The 11,396-nt window shown below is 39.9% G+C and overlaps 1 protein-coding gene across 7 annotated transcripts in view; it reads left to right on the top strand.

Moving 5' to 3' along the window:
* Positions 1 to 126: 126 nt before the first annotated feature.
* Positions 127 to 11,396, top strand: part of ARID4A (AT-rich interaction domain 4A) — a 65,264-nt gene continuing 53,994 nt past the window's right edge. For 5 of the 7 annotated variants that reach the window (XM_073349986.2, XM_073349985.2, XM_073349983.2 and 2 more), the window contains exons 1-5: positions 128 to 359; positions 1,713 to 1,784; positions 3,642 to 3,752; positions 6,735 to 6,800; positions 8,082 to 8,172. In XM_073349986.2, coding sequence (XP_073206087.2) covers positions 1,779 to 1,784; positions 3,642 to 3,752; positions 6,735 to 6,800; positions 8,082 to 8,172 — 274 coding nt within the window. In that variant the 5' untranslated portion in view covers positions 128 to 359; positions 1,713 to 1,778. Of the gene's footprint in view, positions 360 to 1,712; positions 1,785 to 3,641; positions 3,753 to 6,734; positions 6,801 to 7,269; positions 7,343 to 8,081; positions 8,173 to 11,396 lie in introns of those variants that run through there. The other 2 variants (XM_073349988.2, XM_073349987.2) reach the window with 2 other exon arrangements.

Raw genomic sequence — 11,396 nt, 5'->3', positions numbered from 1 at the left:
GTCCCCGTTGTTTTACCTGCGTCGTCTGTTGACCAATCTAGTCTCACTGGTATCCTGTGACCAATGGGAGGGGGCTGTCCGCGGCGCCCAATCCGGGCTGGGTAGAGCCCCCTGGGCGTCACGAAGGGCCAATGGGAGTTCGAGCAGGGCAGATACTGCTCAACAGCTTGTTATTTGGCTGATCGCTGGTGATTCGGTACGAGTCCGGGCTGGAAGGGGGTGGAGCGGAGCCGAGCCGAGCCACCGCTGCCTCCGCCGCCGCCGCCGCCGCCGCCGCTGTCTCTGAGGCGCCTGCCGCGAGCGGGGCTGGGAGCTGGGCCGGGCTCGCAGCAGATCCCTACTTGGCTCTGAGTTTAAAGGTAGGGGGACGGAGCAGGAGGGCAGTGAGCGGCTCAGCAGCCGCAACTCCGCTGCCGTCCCGGGGGAAGGGGGATCGGGGTCCCCGAAACCCCTCGATCGGGGGATCCGGGGCTCCCGCACCCGGTCACGGAGGAGGCAAGACACCCCCCCCCCGGTTCGGCTCCAGTCAGCGGGGGACCCGGACTCCTTTCGCCCGCCGAACTCCACCCCCCCATCCCAGCGCGGTGACCGGCGCTTCCCCCCTTCCCTTCTCTGATTGAGGGCCCCCCTTCGCGGCAGGGAGGACGGGGGCGCCTTATCTCCCGGCCCCGGGTAGGGGAACGCCCCCGTCAGCCCTCTCGGGGGTGGGGGCAGTCGGCAGGTTTCCCTTGCCCGCCCCCCTCCCGCGTCTCCAATCAGCTCTTCCCTGCTCAGCTTCAGGGGGCACGGGGACCTCGCTTCCCACCCTCTGGGTGGGCGAGTGTCCCCCTCCTCCTCCCCCCCCGCTGGGGAGCGGGCTGCTGCTGAGGGCCACCCCCTGGCAGCGGTGGGGTTTGGGTTGTGTGTGTTGGGGGGGGAGGGGGGCTGAAGGGTATTTGAGGAGGGGGGGTGTGGGGAGGCGTTGAGGGGCTGGAAGGTATTTGAGGTGGGGAGGCGTTGGGGGGCTGGAGGTTAGTTGGGGAGGCAGGGGGTGTGGGGAACCCTTGGTCTAACTCCTCTCTGCGTCCCAGTCTAAAGCCTTCTGGGGGAGAGGAGAGGGGAGGGGAGGGTCCTTCCTAAGCTCTCTTCTTGTGCTTGAGAAAGTTGAGAGGGGAAGGGGGCGGCTGGGGGCCTGGTCTCTCGTGCGCAGGAGCTGCCCTTGTCCCAGCAGCTGGGCTGCCAGCAGCTTATTAGTAGTAGTAGTATTATTTTTGCCTGCGCTGTGTGTGTGGAGCGTCTTCTTGCTTGAAATGGTGCAAAGGCAGAGGGAGCAATGGCGACCTGACACACGGAGGGGCTGAGGAAGAGCAGGAGGCAGCCAAAGCGGGAAGGAAAAGGAGGTAGTAGCGGCTTCTTGCTCAGATCTTCAAGGGCCCATTTGTCCCCAGCAAGGACCCCTTTTCAGCACTTCTCGCTGTCCCCTCCAGCTGCACACGCAGGGCAGCAAGTGGGGCTCGGAGGCTTCCTGTGGAGGGAATGCTTTAGGGATGTAAGGGGTGGGTGTGCTTGGAGGGTGGAGGGATGTGTGTAAACAGTGTGGAGGGGTGTGTTTAATAATCTGCCATATGCTAGTAGCTGAATTATGTTCTCCCAAGATCAAGATGTTTTCTTTTAAAATCAATCCACATGCATGCAGATGTGTGTCTGATCATCTTCCTTCTCTTGTTTTCTAGCTTTTTTCTGTGTAACTGGGTTCAAGAGAAATCTTTGAGCTGGAATCCCTCAAATAACCTTCAAAGATGAAGGTAAGTTTGTCCAGGTCCTGAGAAGAGGAGTAGGGGAAGCATTTATGCTCTTTCTCTTCTCCCTGCACCAGTCACCTTATTGGTTTCACTTTTAATCAGTGTATCTTCGTTGAACAACAGCAGAATAAAGTTGGCTGTGGAAATCGGCACATGTTGAATGGAATGAAATCCCATCCCTTCTCCCTCACTGAAGGGCAGCTCATCCCAATCCCTCACCTATGCAGTAACAACACTTTGGAAACATAGGATGCCTTTGACTTGTTGTCATTTGGAGTACTATCTTTAAATGCTTCCTGTGTTGGCTGTAGCTTTTGTGAGTTTGCAAAACCACAGCTTTTGTCCTTCCTTAGCAGTTTCAGTTTTTCCAGAGCAAAGGCTTAACAATTGCAGGATAAGTAACATGGAGGGAAACACTTCTTAGATGCAGAGACAAGCAAAAAATAGTTCATTATTTATGTTCGTTATCAACACAAAATATTTCATTGCATGTATTGATTTCCTATTTTACTGTAGCTTGTTTTTTTAATATAGTAACTTTGCATAACTTTATTGATCATTGTAAAAGTCAAATAAAGAAAATAAAATGTAAAATAATAATTCCCAGGTACACACAAATGTTCTTGAATGTGGTAAACTTGCATACATTTTTGGGGAAAAATAAATCTGAACAAAGACCTTTCAAGCGAGAAAAATAACATTTAATATACTTGTTTGAAAGGTTACAACAAACTTTTCTGTAGCTCTTTTGCTGTTTTTCCTTCAGAAAATCTGCTGTTGAGAACACCATAGAACACTTTTTTTTTTTCTTCATTGAAACAACAGAAATCTAGGATATTTTTAAGTACATAAAGGTTATGGTTATTGTATAAATTTTGAAATTGCAATTGTCTGAGATGCAGCTCCATTCAGAATGAAATATCACTTTCATATTGTTTTGTTCATAGCAATTTATTGAAATTATCTTCATTCTTGAATTTATCTTTCTACCTCTGTTTGTAAGCGTATGCTTCAGTTCTCTTTGAGATTATTGAACTGGTATTTCTGAGACCATCTGAGACTGATAAAATTGGGGGGGGGGGCGTCAAGATTCCTGGAGCAAAAAATGTATCTATAAACTCAGTGTGATGTAAGCTTTTTAGCCAGCGCAATATGCTGAAATTTACTGGCAAAGCTGATATATTTCTTTGGATCATAATGATTTGTGTATGCTGCAAAGTTGTGCTACAAACCATAACCACTGGTTCATTCTTACTCATTTTTCATCAGTTACTTAAGTTTTTTTTTTTTAATTGCTATTTTAAATTGTATTTCTGCACTTAAATGTCTATTAGTACATTCTTGCAAAATGGGGACATGAAAATAATTACATGGGAAAAATCTGTACCACTCATTTTTCTTACACTGTCTGTTTGATTGAAGTTGTATGTTTTGCTTAGAAACAATTTCTGTGCAATGAAACTTTAAATATGGTTAAAATGTTATGCACAGCACCTTGGTAAAAATGTGTATATCTGGGGGGAAAAAACAAACACTTGACATGCTCTACGGATTTAATTGGAGCAAAATCAATGGCCACAATTAGGAAAGAGTTGACGTTCTAGATTTTAGCGTACGTCAGATCTTAGTGTAAAGAAAAATTAGGCTGTCTGCAATATTGAAAGCAACATAAATCATCATTTATGATCTGATTAAGAAATGATCAGTAGGACTAAAAGTTTGGGTGTATATTTGAATATATGATGATGCAACTGTAAAGACAGTAATTATTATTGTTATTATTATTTATTTTATTTGAACAGAATACACTTTTGTAAAATATAAGACTAAATCATGTTCTAATTTACTCTCCTTTGTTAGGCAGCAGATGAGCCTGCCTACCTGACAGTGGGAACTGATGTCAGTGCCAAGTACCGTGGTGCCTTTTGTGAGGCAAAGATTAAGACAGTGAAACGGCTGGTGAAAGTCAAGGTAGTGTTTATGACATTAGTGCTATTGCTTTCCTTGTTTTTTTTATTAGAAAATATATTAAAAGGGTTGTCAAGGAAAATCATACCCCTTAAAATTAGTGTATGGTTATACCAAGCTGTAAACATTTCTTGGGAAGATTTTTTTTTTTTAAAGTAATTCTATATTGATGCAATTATGTTTGTCACATCTAAATGTTTTTTCCCAAGGGTACTAGCATAAAAATAGTCCTTAAAATAAGTTTATCTGCTCTTGCTACTTTATTTCTCATTTGCAGTTATAACCTTCTGTTTGTGACTACATCAGTTCCACAGTAATCAATGTTGATGCCATAAATAGAGGATTATGGCTTTAGGTGAGCAACAAGAACCAGAAGCAAAGATTCTATATCCTACAGACATCCTCAGTTTTTTATAGCTAGGAAACAAAGAGGAGATAAAAATTAGTTCCATTGAACGGTTTTTCAGAATTGTCCATGAGATGTCTGTTAAATGTAAACAAATGTTTTTAAATGGTTTCGAAGCAACAAGCTCTACCTGTATGAAATTTCTGTGCAATGTCTTTCCAAGGCAAGGATTGTGCTAAAACTTAGTGTACATTGATACAGGAGGAAACATTTTTTTGTTTTGGCATTCCCTTTAAATTGCTTTCTTTCTTTTTTTTTTTTTTTTTTTTTTTTTAACACTCTCTTTTATAAAAGATGGAGATCAACAATGAAACTGTCCAAACATACATGTTTACACAGCATGCAGAGTAGATCCAAAAATTTACTTTGCACTTTGTTCCTATTTTCTACCTTCTAGCCTAGCATTCAGGACAATGTACATAAGCTAGTACAGTGACAAAAAAATTAGATGAAATCAGTTCTTTTTTTGTACACATCTTAGATCAAATAGTTTCGATGTGCTTTTGTACTTTTGTTGTCCTATCTGTCTGGGTGCTTAGAGGACCTCATCACTTTATGTCAAAGTACCTTCCCTGAATTTCAAAACAAATCTCTTCTCTTGTCACCAATAAGCAAATTATGGAATTTTGGTGGCACTTCTTAAAATCTGTTTGAATGAGGGCATTGTTGTGGAAAGCAATGGATTCCACTTTTTTGATCTGCACTGGTCCACAGACTATTTAGATTATTTTGAGATGTGAGTTTTTTCCCCCTGGATCATAGTTAGGGCCCTGTGTACTCCACTGTACGGTTCCTGGGATCTCTAATGTTGCTGTGACAGACTGGAAATCCTGCTACTATCTCATTTAAATTTTAAAATTTGACATTTTGAGTTAGTTAAGCCTGATCTTGCAGTTAGGTGCGCGTGGCCACACCTTGTGCCTATGCCAAGTCCATTGAGTTCAGTAGGGCTTTTCACAAGCACATGGGTCTGCCTGCTACACCTTAAATAAGAAAATGAATAATACAATGTGTACAGTAGCTCCTGTGTCACTTTTAATATTAACTGTAGTTTATTTTATGTCCTCGTGTTCATGTTTTAGTGTGCCATTGGTTTTTATATTGACAAAGAATAACTACATTGTATAAGTTTTTTGGGAGGAACTTGGACATTTTGGTAGATGCAAAGATCATGACTCTTGGCCACTGCAAAGATGTGGGAAGCATTTTGGAATTGTAGGAAAAATACATTAGCTAGATGTTTCTGTTAAAATGATCAGCGGTAAAATAATTAACAATGTTGACATCTTACATTCATCTTTAAGTTTCAAAGTTAACAGCCTGTGGAAATGAATGACCCAGTTTACATCTCTTTAAGATCTTGTTTGCAGTCTCTCTGCAGGAAGTGGCAAACATCAATCCAATTTTTAGAGCTCTGCAAATCCATGGACCATTTTTGCAGATCGAAAATGGGTGCAAATTTTGTATCTAGAACCTTGGAAATCTGCGGATATCTGCTTTATATGCAGGGATCATTTTTGCAGGTTGGATGCAGATACAAATTTTGTATCCACACAGGATTCTACATATTTTCAAGGTTGTCCTCACAACCATGAGAGCTGAAAGCATAATTTTTGTGGAAGGAAAACTTAGGGCTTGTGTACACAGTAACTGGAATTAAAAAAACTTAATTGGTTTAAATTCACAACTTTAGTGTGCAAGTCTGTGTGTGGGCACTCTAAAGAATGTCCACATACTGACTTATACCAAAATACCTAAAGTTGTGAATTTTAACTGATTTTAGTTATTTTGATTCCTGTTACCATGTATACAAGCCCTTAGGTTCTGAATCATAACTCTGCAGTAAAGTGAATTTGTGTGGGGGGGTGGAGGGTGAGAGAACCTGGATTTGTGCTGGAAATGGCCCACCTGATGATCACTTTAGATAAGCTATTACCAGCAGGACAGTGGGGTGGGAGGAGGTATTGTTTCATATTCTCTGTGTATATATAAAGTCTGCTGCAGTTTCCACAGTATGCATCCGATGAAGTGAGCTGTAGCTCACGAAAGCTCATGCTCAAATAAATTGGTTAGTCTCTAAGGTGCCACAAGTACTCCTTTTCTTTCTGCAGTAAAGTGTGGATTCTGCAGGAAATTCTCTCCCCTGGAAATATGGGGGCTTTTTTAATAGTGAATGCTACAGATGTGAGAGAAGTATAACTCTTAAGCCTCTAGCCTAGTGGCCCACTGCAGGTAAAGCCAGGATTGTATTATTGTCCAACCTCATAATTGTATAAAAAATTGTACATTTTTTTCGTGGTATATCTGAGATTCGATTTAGGTGAGAGATCCTCTTACCCAACTTGATGAATCAGTTAGTAGTTATTGAATGCATGGTATTTACTTGGTAATTCAGATGGCACCTGGGCTCCTTGTAAATTCAAACAATGTCGTATTGTTTGTACTAAATAATGTTAGCAATTTTGATAGATAAGGGTTGTATTTTCTAACTTTTTAGATGTCGTCATAAGGAATGTTGTGCATGCTTTTTGGTAGTATGAAAGTGAAACGTATATATCTGTTTATAAAATATTTTTCAGGTGATCCTGAAACAGGATAACTCAGCTCAGTTAGTGCAAGACGACCAAGTAAAAGGACCTTTAAGAGTATGTATGCAGCATGTTTTTCAAATGTACAATTAAATTATAATTATTTTACATTTAGACAGTTTAGACATTGACCATCTAATCCATAGTTGGTTGAATTCAATGGAAAAACCTCCACGGGCTTTGGAGCAGGCCCTCAATGAGTAATTATCCTTATTAGCTAATATTTTAGTTTTTAAAAGATGTTTATCCCTATGCCTTTGACATAGTTAGTTTTGTATGGAAATGTTATTGTAGGCAACACTATTTTTGTAAATATGTTGCACATAAATTGGGGAAGGTCAACTATGTCAAGCAAACTACAGACATTAGACAGGTGTAAACAAGATATATATTCAGGTTAGCTCAGGAACTGTTAGAACAGGTGACTAATATTTATTTATTTCCTTGGGGTTTTTGCCTTTCCCTTGTCCTTACCGCCTCTTCTGCTACCTCAAATGCACTGGCAAATGCTGTTGTCAAAATCTAGACCAAGTTCAGAAACCCTGGTGTATTGTCCAGTTGACAGTGAAGCATATCTACTTGATGTTTGAGTTCAAAGAGTAAGTGTATGTAATAACAAGCTATAGACACATATACCACTACTTATACTGTTAAAGTGTTGGATTAGTGGCTTAGATCTTAAATTTGAATAAAATCTATGACAACTGCAGAAGCTGCACCTTTCCCCTTTGAATGTTGCAAGTTGGCCCAGGTGGTCACAGCACCACTCAGGTTTAGTGTGTCTACCCCTCTGTAGAGACAGAGGGCCACATTTGATTAATACTGTGACCATATGGGTCAGCTTGTAACACTCAATGTGGGGAGCTGAGCCCAGCCCCATTGGATAGGACCCATTGCTGCGGAGTGAGTGTGGGGTGGGCTCGGCTCACTGTCCAAGGCCCCCATTCTCCCCCTGCAACTTCCATGAAGTATCCTTGTTTTCCTGCACCTCTGCCATGATATTTATTAACATTTAAAATAAAAAAAACTTATAACCTTACCTCTTGTTGTTATAATACAAAGGTCACAGTAGGGATCCTAGTATGCTTATTTCACTGCCCACTGCTAACGAAAACCAAGTCAGAATAAAATGTGATTTGGTTAATGATTTTTCACTTTGGAGGCTATGTAACCAATGCATGCATTTCACAAGGATAGTGAAACTTAAATGAGTCTCTTTCCTGCCAAACCCCCACCCCCAAATCTTTCTGAAAGAATTGGTATGTTTTACCTCCACTGTATGAATCTGGGACTATAAGTGTATATAATATAATAATTTTTAAGTATTTTATCTCACAGGTTGGTGCAATGGTTGAAACCAAGATGCCTGATGGATCCTTTCAAGAAGCTGTTATCAACAAATTGACAGATGCCAGCTGGTATACTGTAGGTGAGTAACTATGTAACTTATGGGTTTCAGAGTAACAGCCGTGTTAGTCTGTATTCGCAAAAAGAAAAGGAGTACTTGTGGCACCTTAGAGACTAACCAATTTATTAGAGCATAAGCTTTCGTGAGCTACAGCTCACTTATATGCATCTGAGGAAGTGAGCTGTAGCTCACGAAAGCTTATGCTCTAATAAATTGGTTAGTCTCTAAGGTGCCACAAGTACTCCTTTTCTTTTTATGTAACTTATGGTTTTTAATGTTGGTACTATATATTTTTTCCATTCGTTTAAACTGGTTTTGTATTCAAGGCACCGGACAGGACTTAAGATCTGGCTCTGTTATACTTTTGGTGTGGCCTCTGTTTCATCTCCATTTTACAACTAAGAAAATAATCACTGCATGCTTTATAGAGGTGTTTGAGAGACACAGTGGGTGAGATAATATCTTTTATGGGACCTACTTCTGTTGGTGAGAGAAGTTTTCAGACTTACACAGAGCTCTTCACAGGTGTTGTAAGGATAAACTCAAATAGTGCTCAAATAGTATAGTTATGAGCACCATAGAAAAGCCTATGGATTTTGATACCTACCTTGTATGATCAAGTTTCAGTTGGTCAAATAGATGCATATTGATTCAATTTCACTTCTTGGAAGTTCGTATTGCTTAAATGCTATTTTGAAAAGACATACTTAAATCCCACTGCTGTCTGAAAATTTTGTTACCTACTGTTATAAATTACTATGAAGATTAGTGGAAAAAACATTCTGTATATTTCTAGTGCCTTGCATGATGACGGGTTTCAGAGTGGTAGCCGTGTTAGTCTGTATCAGCAAAAACAACGAGAAGTCCTTGTGGTACCTTAGAGACTAACAGATTTATTCGGGCATAAGCTTTCGTGGGCTAAAACCCACTTCATTAGATGAAGTAGGTTTTAGGCCACAAAAGCTTATGCCCAAATAAATTTGTTAGTCTCTAAGGTGCCACAAGGACTCCTCATTGTTTTTGTATATTTCTGGTTTGTTTACATGTGATTTTAAGACTTTCTATAGAGAGAATTTCAGTTGTTCCCCTGCATACTCAGTCATTTCCCTCTGTTTATGTGGTGGGTTGTGGGTGTTTTACACACTGTTTTACACAGAGAAGAAAACATTTTTAAGAGACTAGAGAAGAGTGTAGTACCTTGAAACCATAATTATACTCCTTTGTTTGAAATGATTAGATTTCATTTAGATAGTGTTTCCTTTAAAGGAACTAAATCTTAAAAGAACAAGTAGAAGGAGGTTTTGCTTTCATTTTAGGGAAAGATAACTGAGATGGCCCTTGGAAATAAGTCCCGTAAAATCATGACTAGTCACATACAATGAAAATTCAATGAAACTTGACGTCAAGCCATAAATAGGTTCATTGTAGAGATAAGTTTATTTATTTTGGATTATTAATAAAAATGCATAGTCTGGTGTCTAGGTGTCTGACACAGCATTAAAAGTATGACATAAAAAACCATCAGCTTCTCTGAAATCAGAAAATAACTAACTAGAGATGCCAATCAAATAATATAATATTCACTCAAATCAGACACCCTTGCAAATACCAGCCCTTATCGTGTTCCTCCCTCCCGCAGAAAAACTGGGGATAGTGAGGGTTGTATTTCCAGAGTTGTGTGGGTGGGTGCACCTCTTTACTTAATGGAAATTATACATGTTTCTCCTATGCGTTGCTTTAGAAATTAATTTTTGAATGTTTAAATTCACTGGTCCCATTTCCTTGTCTGGTACCTTTTGAAATTATTGAAATGCTTTTAAGAGAATACTGAAGAATTTTAAAGTAGAGTTCTACAGACTAGCATTCAGGTGTCTATTATCTTAATTATTAATGTACTCATTTTCTTTGGAGACGAAGAAGCAATGGTTTAGCAGCCCGATTTGGTTTTCATTGAAATATACAGGAGTTTTCATGTTGACTTTAGTGGGAGCGGGATAGGGCTTTAGATGTTCATGATTTAGTACTTTATGGTAATATAATTGTGAGCCTATGGATCTGAGCCAGTTAGCTAGTTTTAAGTTGACCATCTACACTGCTATTTATTTTCTGCTTCAGGAATGTAGTATAAACTGGTATAATTCCAGGTGTGTGTGTGTGTGTGTGTTGTGGGGGAAGGAGTGATAATTTAGGCGTTTGGTTGTGGGAATTGGAGGAGTATTCATCAGTTTAGTTCAATACTCTGATGCAACATAGCAGGCAAAGGACACTATTGACTTTAACTTGGATTTTTGTTGGCTTAGAGATTTTCTTTCCAATATTGAAGGAAGAAGGAAATACTCTGTTGCACTAAAAGTGTTACACGTACTAAGTTGATATTTCTTTTCTAAACTCTGATTTTCAGATTGATTTTTAATAAAAACTGCATTTTGGGTTGTAACTATTTATTTCATCTTTGCCCCAGAAGAATCTAAGTTGGAAAACTTGACCCTTCTGCCTCTTACCTTCTAAGTCCACTTTTGCAAGTAAACTATAATATATAACTGGCAGGGTATGCATTTGTCAGTTTGCAAACCAGAGGTAAAATTGACCAAAGTGCATAAGTTGTGAAGTATAGATTTCTAATAAAGGAATGAGTTTACATTTAAACATAGGGGAACTTTGTAGCTGAGGGAAATAGCAATGATATACAACCTTTCATCTCTAGGTTACCAGTTCCAATTTACCGTGGGTTAGTAGTGATCTAAAGATATCCTAAAGTGAGCCAGTCCATTCTGAAAGTGCTCACTGTGTTCCAGCCTTAGTCTCTATACTAGGCTACTTTGTTGCCACCATTTCTGATTAGGGTCTCAATATAGCAACAATAAAGATAAAGCACTTTGTTTTTAGAAATAATTTTCTTAGCTATTAGAATGGTACTGCTCTGCTCTAAATTGATTAACAAGCTGTTTAAAAATGATCAAATGGAGTTTTATTTTCATTGTTTCTTCCATGGAGACACCTCTGTATCAAAAATCATGATCTAGTAATGGTGGCACAGCAGAGATACAGTGATGCTGGAATTTTAAACTGGGGCTTGGAAATGCTTTTGGAATTGGGATGCTTAACAAAAAGTATAGATACAGAAAGAAACAGAAGAGATCTGGAGTAAGAGTTTAACAGGCTCTAGAAAACACCTCTTTTGCACACACCAATCTTTTATCCTCAGTCACATCATAATCAAGTGGCAGCAGTTCCAGTACCTTGGA

Source organism: Lepidochelys kempii, chromosome 6 (genome assembly GCF_965140285.1).
Source record: "Lepidochelys kempii isolate rLepKem1 chromosome 6, rLepKem1.hap1, whole genome shotgun sequence".
Classification (NCBI taxonomy): Eukaryota; Metazoa; Chordata; order Testudines; family Cheloniidae; genus Lepidochelys; species Lepidochelys kempii.
Note: the sequence above shows the minus strand (reverse complement) of the source record. Positions and strands in the feature narration are given on the sequence as shown.